This window comes from Mycteria americana, chromosome 1 (genome assembly GCF_035582795.1).
Source record: "Mycteria americana isolate JAX WOST 10 ecotype Jacksonville Zoo and Gardens chromosome 1, USCA_MyAme_1.0, whole genome shotgun sequence".
In the NCBI taxonomy this organism is placed as follows: Eukaryota; Metazoa; Chordata; class Aves; order Ciconiiformes; family Ciconiidae; genus Mycteria; species Mycteria americana.
In genome coordinates, this window is record NC_134365.1 from 26603378 (window position 1) to 26622801 (window position 19424).

General features: G+C 41.7%; 1 protein-coding gene across 1 annotated transcript in view; it reads right to left on the reverse strand.

Annotated features, from left to right (window-relative positions):
* Positions 1–809: 809 nt before the first annotated feature.
* Positions 810–19424, reverse strand: part of KCND2 (potassium voltage-gated channel subfamily D member 2) — a 290461-nt gene continuing 271846 nt past the window's right edge. The window contains exons 4-9 of the mRNA XM_075491556.1: positions 8772–8870; positions 7090–7185; positions 6090–6112; positions 3817–3848; positions 2850–3099; positions 810–987 (exon numbers count right to left, since the gene is read on the reverse strand). Of these exons, the coding sequence (XP_075347671.1) occupies positions 810–987; positions 2850–3099; positions 3817–3848; positions 6090–6112; positions 7090–7185; positions 8772–8870 (678 nt within the window). The remainder of the gene's footprint in view (positions 988–2849; positions 3100–3816; positions 3849–6089; positions 6113–7089; positions 7186–8771; positions 8871–19424) is intronic.

A 19424-nucleotide genomic window follows, 5' to 3' on the forward strand; every position in this document is an offset into this window, starting at 1 on the left:
GGTACAATGACTTATTGCAGTTGTAACAGTACCTAGGAAGCAAGATAAAACAATAGTAAATATTGAACTAACTGAACACCTTTAGTTCACTAATGAGTGTTTGAATAAGAAATACTGCATTTTTCAAAGGGAAGTTATTTGTACAACTACCATGGAACATTAACAATCAGCTTGTTGTAAGTGCACGGAAATGCCCCTTTCTACAGTAATATTTTATCATGCCTAATCTGAAAAACAACAAAAGTAAACTGAGATCACAGCTCCAAATAATTTCAGCATGCATTATGGTTGTAGTTCTTTCAGTCAGTACAAACATATTTCATATGAGCATTTTTTTCTTTCTTTTTTTGATAGTTTCTCAACAAGTTTGTGGTTTATTAACAGGGAAAAAAAAGACACGTTATCAAAATGTTTCTCATTGTTTTGCATTCAGCAGGAACACAGGTTTGTTTCTATTTTTTGTTTTGCATTTTTTTTTTCTTTTTTTTTTCTAAAAAGAGCTCTCATGATAAGAAGAAGCATCAATGGGGACATTTCATTGTGCTCATATAGTAAGTCAGGATGGTCACAGAAGATTCCACCGCGCGTCAGTTCGGACAAGGGGTAAGAAACTCCTTTTGGTTCACACTCTACGACACCGAAACCCACAGAGTGTTTTGTTGCTCCTGAACCTCTCGCTCTGCGGCCGCTGGCACACACGTCAAGGGGCGTTGTCTTTGTCGGCTCTCTCATTCCTTGCGACTCATTTCTCACTGCTCGAGCTCAGCTTGCAAGTGGTCTTTATGCTAATTTATAAATAATTCCTTATTTTATAAAGCAGATACTCTGACAATGTTTCCTCCCGAATACTCGGGAGACTCTGGCCTATCATCTCCTTCGGGTGTGGTGACTGGAGGTGTCGGGATGCTAATTATTGCTGTAGTGACGTAAGGCTGCTCACAGTTTAGTTTAACGCACTCTTCCACTTTGGCATTTAGGCTGGAACGGCTGGAGGAAGAAACAAAAATCCATGAAGGAAGAAAGCCCACGTTACTGCAAACCTCTCGTGTGCCCGATTCCACTCCCTCAGCCAGCCGTCTCTGTCCTGCCCCGTTAGAGAGCTCAGAGGTGCAAAGTGGCACCAGCCCACCACCCTGCACCCCGGCAGCAGGTGCTCCACAGCTATGTCCATGGACAGGCCCCCTTGCTCCCTTCAACCCAGCAGCAGGTGCTCCACGGCTATGTCCATGGACAGGCCCCCTTGCTCCCTTCAACCCAGCAGCAGGTGCTCCACGGCTATGTCCATGGACAGGCCCCCTTGCTCCCTTCAACCCAGCAGCAGGTGCTCCACGGCTATGTCCATGGACAGGCCCCCTTGCTCCCTTCAACCCAGCAGCAGGTGCTCCACGGCTATGTCCATGGACAGGCCGACTTTCTCCCTTCCTTCCCACTGTTTCAGCACTTCTAAAAGTTTCTGGGCTCATCACCTAGGTGTTCCTGAGCAGGGGAAGCATTTGAGCTGCTCCCTGGGGAGCCAACTTCACATAGCCAAATTACTTGCTATGCAGGAAAGTGGAAACTAAGGGATAGTCCCAGTTTCCTACCAATTCCTCCATGCCATGCTTATTTAAGAACATTTTGTATATTATGTATCCTCAAGAGTAAGACAAAGTGATATATGCACTAATAAAGGTTAATGTGTTCATGGAGTTGCTACAGTACGTCAGCATCATAAGAAACTTGTAAAACTCAGACCGTTTTGAGGTGAGACTGGCATTTTGTGCGTGCATTTTTACCTTGTTTTTTTAGCACAAAGCTGGTGCTTTGTGTTTTTACATACTCTGTGACTGGAAGTATGGTGCAGGAAAGTCCTCTAGCAGAGAAAGGATGGATCCAGGCAGAATATTTCCTGAAAAGCTAAGACAGATTGGAGCTTTGTGCTGGCCAGGAGGTCTCATTGCACAACAGCTGAAAAACTTCAGTAGCTACAAGCTGCTGGATTGTTCATGGAAGCAAAATCCAAACCTAGTAACTATACAACGCAAGCTACTCAAAATGTAACTTAACAAGGCAATCTCCATAGCGACCAGTGCTGAAACGCTTCTTTTTAAAATGGCGGCACAGTTGAGTTCAATAGAAAACACTACTGAGTCTCCTGAGACCTTTGCTTTGTTTTCAGAGGTGGTGTTTGGATATACCCGAAAGCCAAATTGTTTACTTGTGAGAGTACAGAGATGTTCCGTAAATTACAGACTCTTAAACTGCACTTTCCTCACTTTTGTAATAACTCCTCAAACTAGGAAACACATTTTTCATATCCATTTCACATCTTTTTATTTAGAAGAGTCTTTCTTATGACTATTACACTTAGGACTCTGGAAATCAGTTTTATTTCTCTGCTCCGTGGAAGTGTGAGGAAGGCTCATTTGTCCTATGCTTCTGAACCAAACCGGTAGAAACAGCAGGGGCAGACCTTGCTTTCTCTTCCCACTTGCTCGTCCCGTATATCTGAATTGCACATTTTCCTATGCTAAATTCTTCTTGTTATGTGTTTGTCCATGGCTTATAATATTTGACGCTCTATTTAATTTGGGGTCCCTGGATGCTGTTCACTGGAAATAGTACACAGTAGTTTGTGGGGAGGGCATGAGAGGGCAGAAACGGATGTAGAGAGACTATTCTGTTATCTTGGATGAAGCTTGGAGCAAACTAAGTGCCGGATGTTTCAGTACTAGTGTCCATTTTTGGATGGCTATTTGACTTCCATCTTTAGCCTCACAGCCTACCTGCAGAGGCCACACCACCTCTGCATCTCTTCTCTAACAGAGATGGGGGCTTCAGCTCTGGGCGTGCTGATGCATGTGAAGTACCTGTTAGACAGAGGCGTCCTCTCCACGCATCTGATCTGGATGGTGCTGAGCTCCTGGACGCTGCCTGGACGGCTGCCAGTGATGGTGGTGTTTGGGATGCGGTAAGTCTTTTTATGCCTTCGTGAGCAGCAAGTGCTGGTAACACCTTGTTGAGACGAGAGAGAGGGGCTGTGGCTGGGGGGTCTATTGACGGTGGAAACCTCCATACAGCTCTCTTCATAGACTTGCTCATCCACAAACTCGTGATTCTAGCCAAGAAGAATCCAACAAAGGGACAAAGCAGACACAGAAAGATAATTAAAGTGACCATATTAATCATGATTGTTTAAAGGCTTAAATTGACACAACTGAATAAACTGGGAAAGTTAGAAAGCTTATTCTTGATTGGTGTTTAGCCCATATTAGCCTGGGCTGAACACCGATACAAATGTAAACGCTGGAACAAAACATTCAGAGCTCTAAATAAGAAAAAGTTAATCCAAATTATTTTGTAAAATACCACATGATTGTAATGTAGTTTGCATTATACATACCTGTATAATCTATGAAGTGCTACAAAATAGTGGGTTATGTTTATTAGTAAAAATGCAAGTAATGCTTATGTAAATGCTCTAAATGTCATTTGGAAATAAATAAGATTTATTGTCTTGAACTATAATAAAATAAAAATAATAAATATTTTCCAGATGGGTTTATAAAGCTTCCTGTTGGATTACATGTTAGAAATCAGGATTTGAAACAGTGTCTTTCAATGTATGCATCTATGTAAAAGAAAAAGATTCAATTAAATAGAAGTTTTGATTAGAGGAGGGGAGATAGTTATTTAAAAGCATCCAAAAAGTTCCTAATTACTGTAGATGGATGTATTGAAAGTAGTTTAGAAGACTGAGCATTTAGTTAAATGAAGTAGTCCTTATTCATGCAATCTTTGCTTAATCCCAGCATAGACAGTAGTCTTACAGGTTTGTCATAGAGCTGAATCCAAATTCAAGCAAAGGGCTGGTTTATTTTGACTCAGTAGGTGATTAGGGAGAGTTTCACACATAGCCATGATTTCCACATTATCTTTGTGTGCAAAAGACTGTGAAATAGTGGTGTTTCTTATGGGGGGGGGGGGGGGGGGGTGTTACAGTAATTTTAAAGTAGCAGCCCAAACTAAGCAGAGATTAAGATATGTTCATCTTCCCAGTTACTGCTGGAATCAGTCTGCATATCCTGAGAATGGTTTAGGGAGCATTTTCTGGGTTGTTTTATGCTCTACTCAGCTTAGTCTTGTTCCCTTAAAGTTTGTTAGCCTGCTGTGTCTTTGTGTATTAGAAAGAGAAATATTATTTTTCCCCTAAAGAACAATGCGCTAATGGGAAAGGTGCTGACGTTTTCCAGGAGAATTACAGTACAGTGCTAATACAAAACATGTGAGCAAAGTAAATAGACTAACAACTGTAGCCAAGTGTTTGTGACAAATGGAAATACCTTTATAGGCATGTTATTTTTATTTCCATTTCTTCTGTTCTTCTTCACTCAGACGTAAGTTTGTGTGGAAATGCGTGGTGTTGAAGAATGTTAATTTCAAGTGATATGGAAAGAACTTGCTTGAAAATTCACTTCCATAAGGCATGTCAGTCACAATCAAGATTTTGAGTGTGATCACACAGTGGACATAAAATTCAGCGAGAAAAATTACCTAATTGCCATCTTTAGATTACGTTCAGTGGCTTGCAGTATGTTTGCCAAGAACTCTGCTAGTTTTCCAATTAAAAGTAATTTTGTGCTTCCTAAAACTTTTATGGAGCAACCAACTCAATTCAATTCAACTCAATTCAATTTGTAGGGTCCATTAAAGAGGGTTATTGAGTGAACTTTTAATATAAACTGGAAACATTTTGAAATGATATAATGGCTCAAGTTAATATATTTGATGATACTTATTAATTAACTGTTCTTAAATCAGCTAAAAGTAGCCTGTAAAATATAACTTTCAGTGCAATTATTTTCATTATTAATGTAATTTTCACGGAATTCCATAACATTGCCCACACTGCATTTTTTAGAGTGGAAGAGATCTTATCCTATTGACTTTAAAGTGCCGGAAAAGAGAAAATATGCCTTTGCTTAGTATCATCTGGACCGATGCTTATACCAAATGATATTTCAAAGCATGAGGCGAGGCTAAGAAGGCACCTCACTCTTGCTCTTACACCATGAACCAGCAGCTTGCCAGATTCCATAAGCTGAGGGCCCAAAATTTCAATTTCCTGCTAAAATTTTAGGAATGCATGATCTGACCAGGCAGTTGCAGAATACAGCTTGGAACTTCTGCATATGTTTTTGTGTTCTTGTGTCATGTGAACATCAGTGCCAGTAGCAGGACCAACAAACAAGGAAAAAAGAAAGTAGTTTTTCTATGCAAATTTAGGAAACAAGATCATACTTGCTTTATAGACTTATTCTTTTTTTAAAAAAAGCTCTGTTTAAAAAAAGAAAAAAAGAATAGGCTTACATATTCCACATTATGATTAGAGGAAATGAGAAACTTTGGGAGCCGAATCCAACTCCCACCAAATGAATAGATTTTTTTTTCCATGATCTCTATGAGAGTTTGACAAGACCTGTGGCTGCTATTAGAGTTTTAAATATGTTTGTAATGTGCAACTGTGGAACAGTTTTTAAGGCAGATCGCTATTATCAGGTTCTAGTACAAAATGTCTCAAAGATGTCCCCAAAAGACCCGGCCTGAATCTTGGCAAAGAAACCACGTTATACTCTGAACATGAAACAAGACATTTTGTCCTACAGCACATTATATAAAAATGAATACTCCAAAAGTAAGAATGGAGAAGACATAAGCACCTGTGGGATGACGTATTACTGTGCAAGTGATGTAACAACTGGGCCATTCTATTTACAAATAAATGCTGTAGAAAGGAGAACATTAAATTATACATATACATACATCATATTTTAATTTAGCGATGTCTGTTGTGGGAAAACTTTTTAATCTCTTTTTTTTTTGAGAATGAGCAGAAAGACTTTCACATTGATCCCATCAAATACAGCAGAAGCATTACTGGGTCTTTTAATGAAAATCTAAAACTAGACTATAAAGATGAGACAAAATAGCATAAAGTTCCTCTATGTATACAAGACTAAAAGAGAAATCATATAATTTTTTACAAGCAACTGGAACTTATAAAACTAGATGTAAATTTGTAAATTGTAGTTTAATGGATGTTGACCAACTTATCTACAATATAAGGGAAGTTCTACATGACAATATAATGCCTGCAAAAATATAAAAATACAAGGAGATAATTTTAGCATGCCTTATGTGAAATTCCCAAATCTACAAAGATTAAATTCAATATAACTAATATTTATGTTCTTAGTTTCCTTAGGACATGACAAAAGAGGAAACAATGTAAATTTAGGGATGATTAGGGTTATTACTGTGGTGTTATCTGTCCGGAAATACACTATTAGTAAACATGGCACTTAGTTATTACTGCATCATAACTCTGCTGTAGTTTACTGTCCTTTATGGCTGTATAATTATTCAGGTATTGACCAGGGAAAAATAGAGAGAGCACATAATAAGTAGTCCTTTTGATTTATAGGGAGTTTCAAATCTAGATGAGCATATTTGGGCTGTTATGAATTACATCAGTGATTTCTACAGGGATCTCAGTGTCTAAACTGAAGCCAAAAGACTTTGAAGCTTTGCACCTGCACATAGATTAAGCACTTGAAGTTTCAAAATAGGATGCTTGGGGATCCTCTTTTACAGTCACACCAGTGAGAATCACGCTCACGTCCGAGGAAACACTCAGCAGCTCTCCTGGTACAAAAGCCCAACATTTGCTCAGCCAAAAACTTGCTTTGACTGCAGTGAGTATTGAATGTGTAAGGATTACAAATTTTGTTTTATGAACTGTACTGCAGAAAGGTTCAAATGGTAACATTATGGAGTGTCTGAAATCCATACTGAAGATCACATATACAGCTTGGCTATACTGACGTCATCTCACTGATACCAGTATCTTTCACCCTAGATGAGGCTCTCATCCAGGATCTCTCTGTTATTTATATGTAGTGGGTATAATGCCTTAAAATAAGATAAAATGGCTTTTCTTCCCAGTTAACTGCTTTCATATAAAGGCTTATTAATTAGAAGAAATACTGAAAACATTTAAAACTAGGCTGGTGTTGGAATTCACAGGAAAACACAGTTCTCTTTTCTTACCGTAGTTTTTTCCAGGCAGTGAAGCAGGTGGTGGTGCTGCGTTTCAAAGGAAGAGCCAGATTTGCTAACAAAGGCCTGTTCTTCTTCACTGGAGGACTGTTAATACATACAACTCTGTATTATTCTCATTTCTGAACAAGAGGGCTCTTATCCAAATATTTGATCAGAACTAATTTGGATTGTACATGGTAGCATAACTGCAATGCTTCATCTACATGGTATAACCTAAAACATTTTGAACCTGAGTTCTCTTTTGCTTGTTTGTTTTTTAATCAAAATATTTTCTTTCCTTCCCTTCCACCTCCTTTTAAATGTTTCCATCTTAGGTCTTTTATGCGTAGATGGAATAGTACCATTTACAAGTGCAATCAACATGTAAGCTTTGAATGTTGAATCAATGCATACTTAAAATTATCATAAATTTAAGTGACAGTAAAATACTTTTTTTTTCCTGGGAATGTGCCTCATTTGAAGGAAATTAAACATAGTTATCCTCCTGGGATCATTTCATAGCACTAAAGAATTTGTGGTATTGCTGCTTACACAAAAATTCATGTCAGTGATCCCAATCTGCTGAGTTTGGAAAGCATATAGCAGATGTACTGACACAGAATGAAGAATTAACTAGAAAGCATCCACTGTTTATTAATTGCTTTCATAATTATTCACTAGAAAGCAGAAAACTAAATAGAGGAGGAAGTGGGATAATAGGAAAGATTACAATTCAACTTTGGGATATTTGAAATCTGCATGGCAATTAAGCTATTTGGTGTCTTTTTAGTTCAAAGATTTTAGTTCTTTCAAGCAGGAGAGGAAGCGAGGGCTCTGACTACTTGTCTTTTGTGCTAGACCGGACGGACAGACAGCCCCTTCCTCCTCTTCTGGCTATAGGTTAAAGCGTTCGGCTTTTTAACATGTATTGAACAGAAAGGGCATAGAGGAATGAAAGCCTGCCTGTATCCCTCAGGGAATTGCCTAAATGCCAGAAAATGGCAGGGATTAAAAACCACTGTGTCTTCAGTCTTTCTCAGCTGGCTACAGCTCCGAGCAGCCAAGGGGCTGTCTCCGGCAGCACGGGTCGCTGCGGGTCCTGGTCCCAGCCGCTGCCCACAGCTCCCACTGCTGCTCCTGGCTTCCTTAGCAGGGGTAAGGGGAGAATTTGCTTCAGGTAACATTAGATTTCAGTGCATTTGAGGTAATCACCAAGATTCTCCTTAGAGCAAAGTAGGCGCTTCCAGGGAACGCTTTTCACTCTGCAACACCCCTCTGTGCAGACGGTACCCCGGAGCTACCTCTTTCCCTCACTGATGGTGAAGCCTGCCTTTGTCACCCATGTTCCACCTGTCTAAAGCCAAATGAGATAAACCCAACCGACCTCCTAAGAGGCAAACACTGTACTTTATTAATGAGGGCTTCTATGGGGTCTAAGTCTAAAAATGTGGGTTACATTTGAATACAGCATCTCTATCTGGCCATTTCCCTCATCTTTTAATACCCCGTCATCTACTCTCATGAGCTTCCTTTAACAACAGTAATTGTCTAATTTATCCTTCCTTAATCTACCTCTAAAGATAACATTGCCTAAAGACCCAAGTTGACTTGCCCTGGTGATAAATAGAATAAGCTACTGCTGGGCTGTCATCAGGCTGTTTCTCTGGAGGCGGAGGATATAAAAACATTACCTGCTGCAGCTGGTTACTCAGTAAGCCATTTCGTTTGCTCTGCATGTAGGCATTAGCACTCCCACTCTTTGCTGCACGAATTCGAGCAAGTCTGGCTTTCTGTGTAAATAGACAAAAGGAAGAGTGTCACTTGTACTCACATCCGTTATTCTGTTTATCTAAAACTGCTAATCGGAATCAGCTGTTTATGAATACCAATATTACCACTGAAAGGCTGTGTTGCATCTGTCCTCCAGGTGAAGCAAATCATGAGTGCCTTCCTATTTAAAATGCAAATGACAGAAGTTTTTATTTGTTTGCATGCACCAGTAATAAGAACAATGATTTTGGAGAAGGGATTAGACAGATCAGCTTGTAAGTGCCTACTTTTTTTTTTGCATTGCTGTAACTGTGCCACTCCTTATGCCTTGTGGATCAGGGACCTGGGCATCCGTCTCAGCTGCTCCTGCAGTGAAAATCTCTTTAAAGGGGAATACATGGTTCAGAAAAACATAATATTGCAACCCCCGTGAGCTGGTTTCTCAGAGTCTTCTGGGTTTTTAGAGTAGCAGAATGTGACAGTGTATTTTATGCTGTCTCCCAGCTAAGTTCCTGAATGCTTGCCAGGCCTTCTAAAAGCCTTTTTATCTCTTCATGTCTATTGGTATAATTAGACTTAATACTTGTCATTGTTGCTTATAATCTGTCCACAACCTGATTTTTCAGAGACTGCAGGCATCAAATTGCTGGGAGAGATTTGAGATTTCTCAGGTGAGCTTCACTGCTTCTGAAGGTGACTTTCATTCCAGAGTAGAAGATGGCTCCCATCCCAGAGTAGAAGATGGCTCCTGAATGAAGGACGCTTTGCATCCACTGACTTTTGTACAACAGTTAAAAGCCAACATTAGGGGGAAACATGAAGAAAGACCCTCTCAACCAATGATATGGAAACCAGAGGCATTTATGGGATTTCTAGGATGGCATCCTGGTTCCGTAATTTTTGTGGCTGGTTACATGTGTAAGAGGGAGTCTGGGTTTATCTTCGTGCATTGTTTTCTGATTCTGAAAGCCAAATGCTGAGCAGCATCTGGAGTTGTATGGCTGCTGAAGCACAGAAGGAGACACAGTGAAGAACTTGAAAAACTGACTTTGATATATTAATAGGAATTTTCATATCTGATAATTACTTGGTTGATATTTTCAGAAAATAGAGGGAGCATCCCCCCCCCCCATTTCTGTGGCATTAAATGTCAGTATGAAATGACTGAGAATCCCTGAATACTTATAGAGGGAAGCAGCCTGGGCACTGCAGCCGCCAGATCTCTCTGGCATGATTAATAATTAACTGACTATGAGGAATGACTCAACACCACACCACGCTTCTTTGCACTCACAGCCTCAAACTCACAGATCTTCTCAACAGTGAGCCAAGACGTTCATGACAGCTAACAGCAAACATGGCTAGAATCTGGCTTATGTTATATGTCATGTATTTATTATCTTTTAATTGTACTGAAAATAAGATAACGCTGTGCATGTGTACGTCACTGAGTCAAAAAGCTTATATGAGAGGCTGCTGCCTGATTTTGTGGTACATTGGCCATTTTAGAATAACACATTGGTTTGCCACCTTCCTCGGTGCACACAGGCTTTCCAGCTACGTAGTTAATGCACCTTATTCTAGTGGTAAGGAGCAAAGTGCAGATCTTCTGCACAGGTGAATTCCTACCTTCCCCTTCCTCCTGTTAGCACCGAAAGGACACCTGCAGCCCCGCACTCCGTCACCCTGGGCAGGTCCCCAGAGACTGAACTGGGGGTAAATGTCCAGGCAGGGCCCTTTCACTGAGCACCACGGCTGACCAGCCCCGGGCAGCCCGGCACGCTGCAGTGAGCCACCCGGGAGGGCAGCGCGCTGGGCTGGCCTGGGGTCTGCAGGAGCAGAGCAGCGGGGGACACGGTGAACAGCTCCAGCCCCCCAGGCTCACACGGGCTCCTCGGTAGCACATCCAGGGTGCGCTAGGGCTGAGGCCTCAGGGACGACAATTAAAAATCCCCTTGGGCAGGCAGAAAATAGGCTGTTTTCAAGGTGGAGCTCTTTAGATGCAAGGCCAGCGTGACAGGCTGAAGGCTGGGGGAAGAGCTTTACCTGCATCACAGAGTAGTCATGGGCTGGGACATGTGCGCTGGCTTATATTCATAAATATATTAAAGGTCTCTTAGCACTACTGTTTAGCCTCAGGAGCTCGAGATGCTTTAGAGATGCCTTTGCAGGGTGCAACATAAAGTCGTATAAGTAAATGATTTCAGTCACACATTTTTTAGCTGTGGTACTTTTCGGTGTGCTCTTTATACAGGGAGATTCATTAGATTTAATGAACAAACATTTTACATACATTAATTATGCTTTTCCTTTTAGCATGCATATTCATTTTCTCTTTCAGTGATTGAAGTAATAATTATGGTGCAGCACCGTTTAATAAAGAAATATAAAAAATATAATGGTTCATCAGACTATCTTAATATATCAATGTGCTAGAACACATATAATATGGCAGTTGTACTTTCCATGTGAAGATTTCAAATGGCTTTACAAATATGAATTTATTGCATCTTAAAAAGCTTTTGTGAGGTAGAAAGTAATAGCTTAGGTCTTTCTAGCTGAGACTCATTCAGATGGCCTGAGTTTACATCATTTACTGACGAGAAGACAATAATTCTGTTACCAAGACAGGAACCGGGTATTGCGGCTTCCATGTTTATACTTCAGCTTACAGAAAATACTCCTGAAACTGGAGGTGTTTACAAATCTGTTAAAGTGATAAGATTTCTTTTCAGTCCTTCTGCCTGATTTATATCAGAGCCTGTAGCCTGAGTAGTCTAGTGCCTCCTCGCATTTCCTATCAAGGAATCATTAAAAGCTCATGTTAGCCACAAGACTTCAAGGGCTGCATGCTGGGGATTGAATTCCCATGAAGGACACCAAAATGATGTGATGACGTCAGGAAGACTGTGATTACAGAAGAACTGCATTTTCTGCCACGTACAACAGAAAGGGAGTGATAACTGCTCCTTTCAGCCACTGCAAAGCCCTTCCTAGCTTTCCCCTTTCATGGAATATCTAGCAAAAAAGGAAAGGATTACATTCTCCTGCAGTAGATTATCTTCTTTGCTGTGAGGTTTTCCCTGTTAGCCATTGAATGTGAAACTTTGATTTTGGTTATTTTTATGTTGTCTGGGACAAAACCAATGTAGCTGAAATACAGCTCTTTTACTTAGTCTGATGAAATTCCACCATAATCTTCTCGTCTGAAGCTTCCTAAAGAAATTGATGATCAGCTCTAATTCTTACCGCATCACTTGTATTTGCACTGAACTTCTCTTCTGAATGCATCGCTTTTTTTTTCTAGATTCAAATTTTACAACTTAGAGGTGGATCCTTGTCTATGGCTGCATTTACAGAAACCTTAAAAGGGAATTCATTGTTATTCAACAACAGCTAGCTCTGTCAGTTTTAGAATTATAAACATTTATTTTCACAAGGTTTTAAATAGTGCTAAATGTAGCACTGTGGGGTATTTACAACATCCAGCTTTTGACACTCAAGATGCCCTCAGCTGTCCAGCTGTTTTAAGAGAGAGATTTTATCAGGAACGCTTTAGGACAGGGCTTACTGCAGTTCTGGGAATCATTTTTTGCAAGAAACTCTCTTCAATTTGCTATGCAAGAAGCCTACGTAGCTTAGGCAATTTAGTACTTAGATAGCTCCTGTTGTCTCTCTTCTGCTGCTCTCCAGACTACATAACTGTCTTACTATCAAAACTCAAAAATTACTAATTACTTTCCTTATGGTTGTTATTTTTAGTGATCTTGTACAATTAAAAGATAAGAATTCCTTCACAGTCATTCTGTGTGTACTGGTTTTGGTCAGGACAGAGTTAATTTTCTTCATAGTAGCTGGTATGGGGCTACGGTTTGGATTTGTGCTGAAAACAGTGTTGGTAACATGGGGATGTTTTAGTTATTGCTGAGCAGTGCTTACACAGAGTCAAGGCCTTTTCTGCTTGTCAGACTGTCCCATCAAGTAGGCTGGGGGGGCACAAGAAGTTGGGGGGGACACAGCCAGGACAGCTGACCCCAGCTGACCAGACGGGTATCCCATACCATATGACATGGTGCTCAGCAATAAAACTGGATGCAGGTGGAGGCTGACTGGGGCTGTCCTTGCTCTGGGACAGGCTGGGCATCAGTTGGTTGGTAGTGAGCAATTGTGTTCTTTTGCATCACTTCTTTTTCTTGGGTTTGGTTTTTCCCCCCTCTCTCTGTTGTTTCCCCCCCCCCTCCTTTTCACAAATTATTAAACTGTCTTTATCCCCACCCACGAATTTTTGCACTTTTACCTTTCTGTTTCTCCCCCCCCATCCCAGTGGGGAGGAGTGAGCGAGCAGCTGGGTGGTGCTTAGCTGCCTACTGGGGTTAAACCATAACACTGTGGCTCCTAGAGCAATGGCCAAAATTGTCCAAAAATCAGTCTCATTGTTTACATAATTTTTTGTTTGGCCTTTCATAAACCCATCCTATATGTTTGTTTTCAAGTGAAAAATCAAGCCCACATTTCATGCTCTGATTTTCTAATTTTCAGTAATTACAAATAATTGACTTCAGATTAGCTGACAATTTATAGGATGTCAGCATGCAGTAGAGAAGAAAATGCTGTTTACTTTGTACATTAATGGATATGGAATTAAATAAGGTTCATATATTTGTTGAGTTGTGCCTTGCTTTCACAATCTATTCAAATTATTGTTCAGTAAACACAAGTTTTACATGCTTTTGTGCTAAATTCAAAAATCTTGGGTAAGTTATTCTGTTAGTTATGTCTCTGCAACCCTACTGAGATTAATAGCCTATCTATCTCATTTAAAGAAGTCATAATGGCTAGCAGGGTTCCCTACTGCAAATGCTCAGCTCTAGACTGCCAGGTGCTGTTAAGCAGTTGTTGTTGCAATTTATCCTAGAGCTATTTAAATGTATCTAGTAACTAATTATTCATAACTTGACAGATAAATACATCATGTACAATCAATAAATAATAAAGCCAAACCAATCTTCAGGATATATTTTGCTATGTGAAGGTAGAAGACCATACTCACATGAAAGATTCAGGTTGAATTTTATGTATTGTCAGGTTTTGGAGCTGATGATAGTTGTTTGGGTGTTCTGTTGAGGCACCATGCCAAGTCATTCATGGTGACTCTCACCATGCAGGGAGAAAGTTCTTGGGCAACTAAAATTAAGGCTTCTTCAGTTATCAGGTAATGAACAATAATGTGCAGATGGACCCGCACTTAGGACTTGCTGGCTAAGAGAATACAAGGCTCTTGCCTTCAAAAGGTGCAGAAAAATAGACATATGGAAAACAGAGAAGGCATCTAGCAAGGAATTCTTCATTCAGGGTAAGGAGGACATTGTCATCATAAGAGCTGCTGCAGTACGTTGGGATGGAGCAGACACCTGTTCCAAGAGGGTAGCTATATGCCTCCTCCTTTCCCTTTCCTGTGCTGGCAGTCATCCCAGCGAATCTGACACTGCGAGGGTCTAGCCATATCTTAACCCTTGATACCTATCAAATACAGAATAGGAAATTGTATCCAAGCTTACCCAAACCTTTCTTTTTCTTTTCCTGTCATTTCCTTTCATTTTTCCTTTCCCCTCCTTTCCTTTCCTTTATACGTGGACCAGTCACAACACATCTGTTATTAACTTTGCCACCTGAAGGCAGTGATGGGCAACCAGAATAACTTGGCCTCTTGAAGTTGTCTCTAGCTGAGAAAAGCTCCACAAATAGGATTCTTCAAAACTGTCTCAGTTGTGATAAATCTGCTTGAGGAAAAGGCATAGTAAGACTACAGGGCATAATTAGTTCTGCCCTGAATTCCAAGATCCATTTTGGATTATTTACTTATTTATTTATTTATTGTCAGGATAAGTCAGATCCTTGGACTTTATTATCTGATAGAATAAAATGTCCTGATAAGCACAGATGATTTTTCTTTATTTTTTATTTTAATCTTTTTTTGTTGTTGTTGTTTATATTGAGGTCTCTTTTACAAGAATCTATTTCCATGGTTGGAAGCAGGATCTTCCTTTAAAATGCATTCAAAATGAGATGGTATATAAATAAATTTCTCTTCCATCTTCTCCTGAGCATTAATGTGCAGCACCTTTTTGCCAAAATGAAACAAATTGAATTGCTTAATCTTGAATGACTGTGCAGCATTCAGTAAATGCATATACTGATGGTCACATGGCTCTTGAACAAACCTAATATAAGTGACAAAATTTTTCTGCTGAAAATTGCCAGTGGTCCTGGGACTAGATTTCAGCTCTTCAATAGAGAACTTTCTCTTGAGTTTCCTTACAGCCCAAATGTTTTGCCATTTCTGAAGACTACCTTGATTAAACTTCTATATGAGATATTGGTAAAGTAAGTTGCACAATTCAGATATCCAACTCTCTCAATCAGATGGAAGCTGTTGTAGCCAGCAGGAGATACCATCGCCTGCAGGGGCTCATGCTGTGCTCCATGAAACAGCACCTTCTTTCAAGCTTATGTTCTTCAGCCTTAGAGAATAGAAATAAGGTTGGTGCCTAGGGAAACATTTTTTTTAGAAAACTCTGTAAAGCTTCTATTGTGTTGAATGAAGAAGGAATTTGAAACTTCAATAATGTGACCTTTTTGCTTGAATATTCCTATACAATGCAGTAGAACCCTTCTGTGAAATGCAAGGCTATACTTCTGTCATGGTTTAGCTTCAGTCAGCAACTAAGCACCGCACAGCCGCTCGCCCACCCTCCCCCCTCCCAGGGGGATGGAGGAGAGAATCGGAAGAGCGAAAGTAAGAAAACTTGTGGGTTGAGATAAGAACAGTTTAATAATTGGGAAAAGAAAAAGAAAATCGTAATGAAAAGGAAAACAACAAAAGAGAGAGAGAGGAACAAAACCCAGGGGAAAAAACCCCAAGTGATGCAACTGCTCACCACCTGCCGACCAATGCCCAGCCAGTCCCAGAGCAGTGATCGCTACCACCCGGCCAACTCCCCCCAGTTTATATACTGGGCATGACGTCATATGGTATGGAATAGCCCTTTGGCCAGTTTGGATCAACTGTCTTGGCTGTGCCCCCTCCCAGCTTCTTGTGCACCTGGCAGAGCAAGGGAAGCTGAAAAGTCCTTGGCCAGTGTAAACAGCAACAGCCAAAACACCAGTGTGTTATCAACATTATTCTCATACTAAATCCAAAACACAGCACTATACCAGCTACTAGGAAGACAATGAACTCTATCCCAGCCAAAACCAGGACAACTTAATAGCTAAATATTGCTAAATATGGACTGTACAGTACCCCAGAAGTGCTTTTTGTTGATTTTTTTTCAGTCTGTCAGAACAATATTCAGTTCAACTTCTCAGTCATTTTAGATTGACAGAGATTAGCTTTGCAATAGGAGATACAGAATCATAGAACCATTCAGGTTGGAAAAGATCTTTAAGATCATCAGGTCCAACCATTAACCTAGCACTGCCAAGTCCACCACTAAACCATGTCCCTAACCACGACATTCACAAGTCTTTAAAATACCTCCAGGGATGATGACTCAACCACTTCCCTCGACAGCCTGTTCCAATGCTTGATAACCCTTTTGGTAAAGAAATTTTTCCTAATATCCAATCTAAACCTCCCCTGGCGCAACTTGAGGCCATTTCCTCTTGTCCTATCACTTGTTACCTGGGAGAAGAGACCGACCCCCACCTCTCTACAACCTCCTTTCAGGTAGTTGTAGAGAGCGATAAGGTCTCCCCTCAGCCTCCTTTTCTCCAGGCTAAACAGTCCCAGCTCCCTCAGCCGCTCCTCGTAAGACTTCTGCTCCAGACCCTTCACCAGCTTCGTTGCCCTTCTCTGGACACGCTCCAGCACCTCAATGTCCCTCTTGTAGTGAGGGGCCCAAAACTGAACACAGCATTCGAGGTGCAGCCTCATCAGTGCTGAGTACAGGGGCATGATCACTTCCCTAGTCCTGCTGGCCACGCTATTTCTGATACAAGCCAGGATGCCATTGGCCTTCTTGGCCGCCTGGGCACACTGCTGGCTCATGTTCAGCTCTCTGTCAACCAACACCCCCAGGTCCTTTTCTGCCAGGCAGCTTTCCAGCCACTCTTCCCCAAGCCTGTAGCGTTGCATGGGGTTGCTGTGACCCAAGTGCCGGACCCGGCACTTGGCCTTGTTGAACCTCATACAATTGGCCCCAGCCCATCGATCCAGCCTGTCCAGATCCCTCTGCAGACCCTTCCTACCCTCCAGCAGATCAACACTCCCACCCAACTTGGTGTCGTCTGCAAACTTACTGAGAGTACACTCAATCCCCTCATCCAGATCATTGATAAAGATATTAAACAGAACTGGCCCCAACACAGAGACCTGGGGAACACCACTTGTGACCGGCTGCCATTGGATTTAACTCCATTCACCACAGCTCTTTGGGCCCAGCCATCCAGCCAGTATTTTACCCAGCAAAGTGTAGGCCCATCCCAGCCATGAGCAGCCAGTTTCTCCAGGAGAATGCTGTGGGCAATGGTGTCAAAGACTTTACTAAAGTCTAGATAGACAACATCCACAGCCTTTCCCTCATCCACTAGGTGGGTCACCTTGTCACAGAAGGAGATCAGGTTGGTCAAGCAGGACCTGCCTTTCCTGAACCCATGCTGACTGGGCCTGATCCCCTGGTTGTCCTGTACGTGCTGTATGATGGCACTCAAGATGATCTGCTCCATAACCTTCCCTGGCACTGAGGTCAGGCTGACAGGCCTGTAGTTCCCCGGATCCTCCTTCCGGCCCTTCCTGTAGATGGGTGTCACATTTGCTAACCTCCAGGCAACTGGGACCTCCCCAGTCAGCCAGGACTGCTGATAAAGGATTGAAAGGGACTTGGTGAGCACCTCCACCAGCTCCCTCAGTACCCTTGGGCGGATCCCATCCAGCCCCATAGACTTGTGTGTGTCTAAGTGGTGTAGCAGGTCAGTAACCATTGCCCCTTGGATTATGGGGGGTTCATTCTGCTCCCTGTCCCTGGCTTCCAGCTCAGGGTGCTGGGTACCCAGAGAACAACTGGTCTTACTATTAAAGACTGAGGCAAAGAAGGCATTAAGTACCCCAGCCTTTTCCTCAACCTTTGTTACTATGATTCCCCGTCTCCAATAAAGGATGGAGATTCTCCTTAGCCCTCCTTTTGGTGCTAATGTATTTATAGAAACAATTTTTATTGTCTTTTACGGCAGTAGCCAGATTAAGTTCTAGTTGGGCTTTGGCCCTTCTAATTTTCTCCCTGCATAAACTCATGACATCTTTGTAGTCCTCCTGAGCTGCCTGCCCCTTCTTCCGAAGATCATAAACTCTCCTTTTTTTCCCGAGTTCCATACAAAGCTCTCTGTTCAGCCAGGCCAGTCTTCTTCCCTGCCGACTCATCCTTTGGCACATGAGGATGGCCTGCTCCTGCACCTTTAAGATTTCTTTCTTGAAGAATGTCCAGCCTTCCTGGACTCCTTTGTCCTTCAGGACTGCTTCCCAAGGGACTCTGTCAACCAGTCTCCTAAACAGGACAAAGTCTGCCCTCCAGAAGTCCAAGGTAGCAGTTCTGCTGACCCCCCTCCTTACTTCTCTTCTTAAGAATCGAAAACGCTATCATTTTGTGATTGCTATGCCCAAGACAGCCTCCAACCATCACATGGCTCACAAGTCCTTCTCTGTTCATGAACAAGAGGTCCAGCAGGGCACCTTCCCTAGTTGGCTCACTCACCAGCTGTGTCAGGAAGTTATCTGCCACACACTCCAGGAACCTCCTAGACTGTTTCCTCTCTGCTGTATTATATTTCCAGAAGACATCTGATAAGTTGAAGTCCCCCACCCCACAAGAACAAGGGCTAGTGATCATGAGGCTTCTCCCAGCTGTTTATAGAATATTTCTTCTGCTTCTTCATCCTGGTCGGGTGATCTATAAGACTCCCACCACAATATCTGCCTTGTTGGCCTTCCCCCTGGTTCTTAGCCATGAACACTCAACCCTATCGTCACCATCATTTAGCTCTAGACAATCAAAACACTCCCTAACATACAGGGCTACCCCACTGCCTCTTCTTCCTTGCCTAACCTTTCTGAAGAGTTTATAGCCATCCATTGCAGAATTCCAGTTGTGCGAGTCATCCCACCACGTTTCTGTGATGGCAACTATATCATAGTTTTCCTGCTGCACAATGGCTTCCAGCTCCTCCTGTTTGTATTGGTCTACACCTGCGTGCGTTGGTGTAGATGCACTTCAGTTGGGCTATTGATCCTGTCACCTTTTTGAAGGGAGAAGCCTTAATTCCTATGTGACCATTCTCAAGTGCTTTAATGAAACACACATCCAGTGCTAAATTAATCAGACTTCAAAGCTATTTTCTGCAAAGCAAGAAGGACAGAAACATGGTCAGAGGAAATCTCTCATCCTTACTGTTGGCATTGTTCTGGGGAGCAGAGGAAAAGACACTTGGCAGGATTGCCATTCATCACTTCTTATTCCTGTTTGAAACATACAATGAGCTCATTGTTTTGTAAGGAGAAAAAGTCAGTTATTAACTCAAGT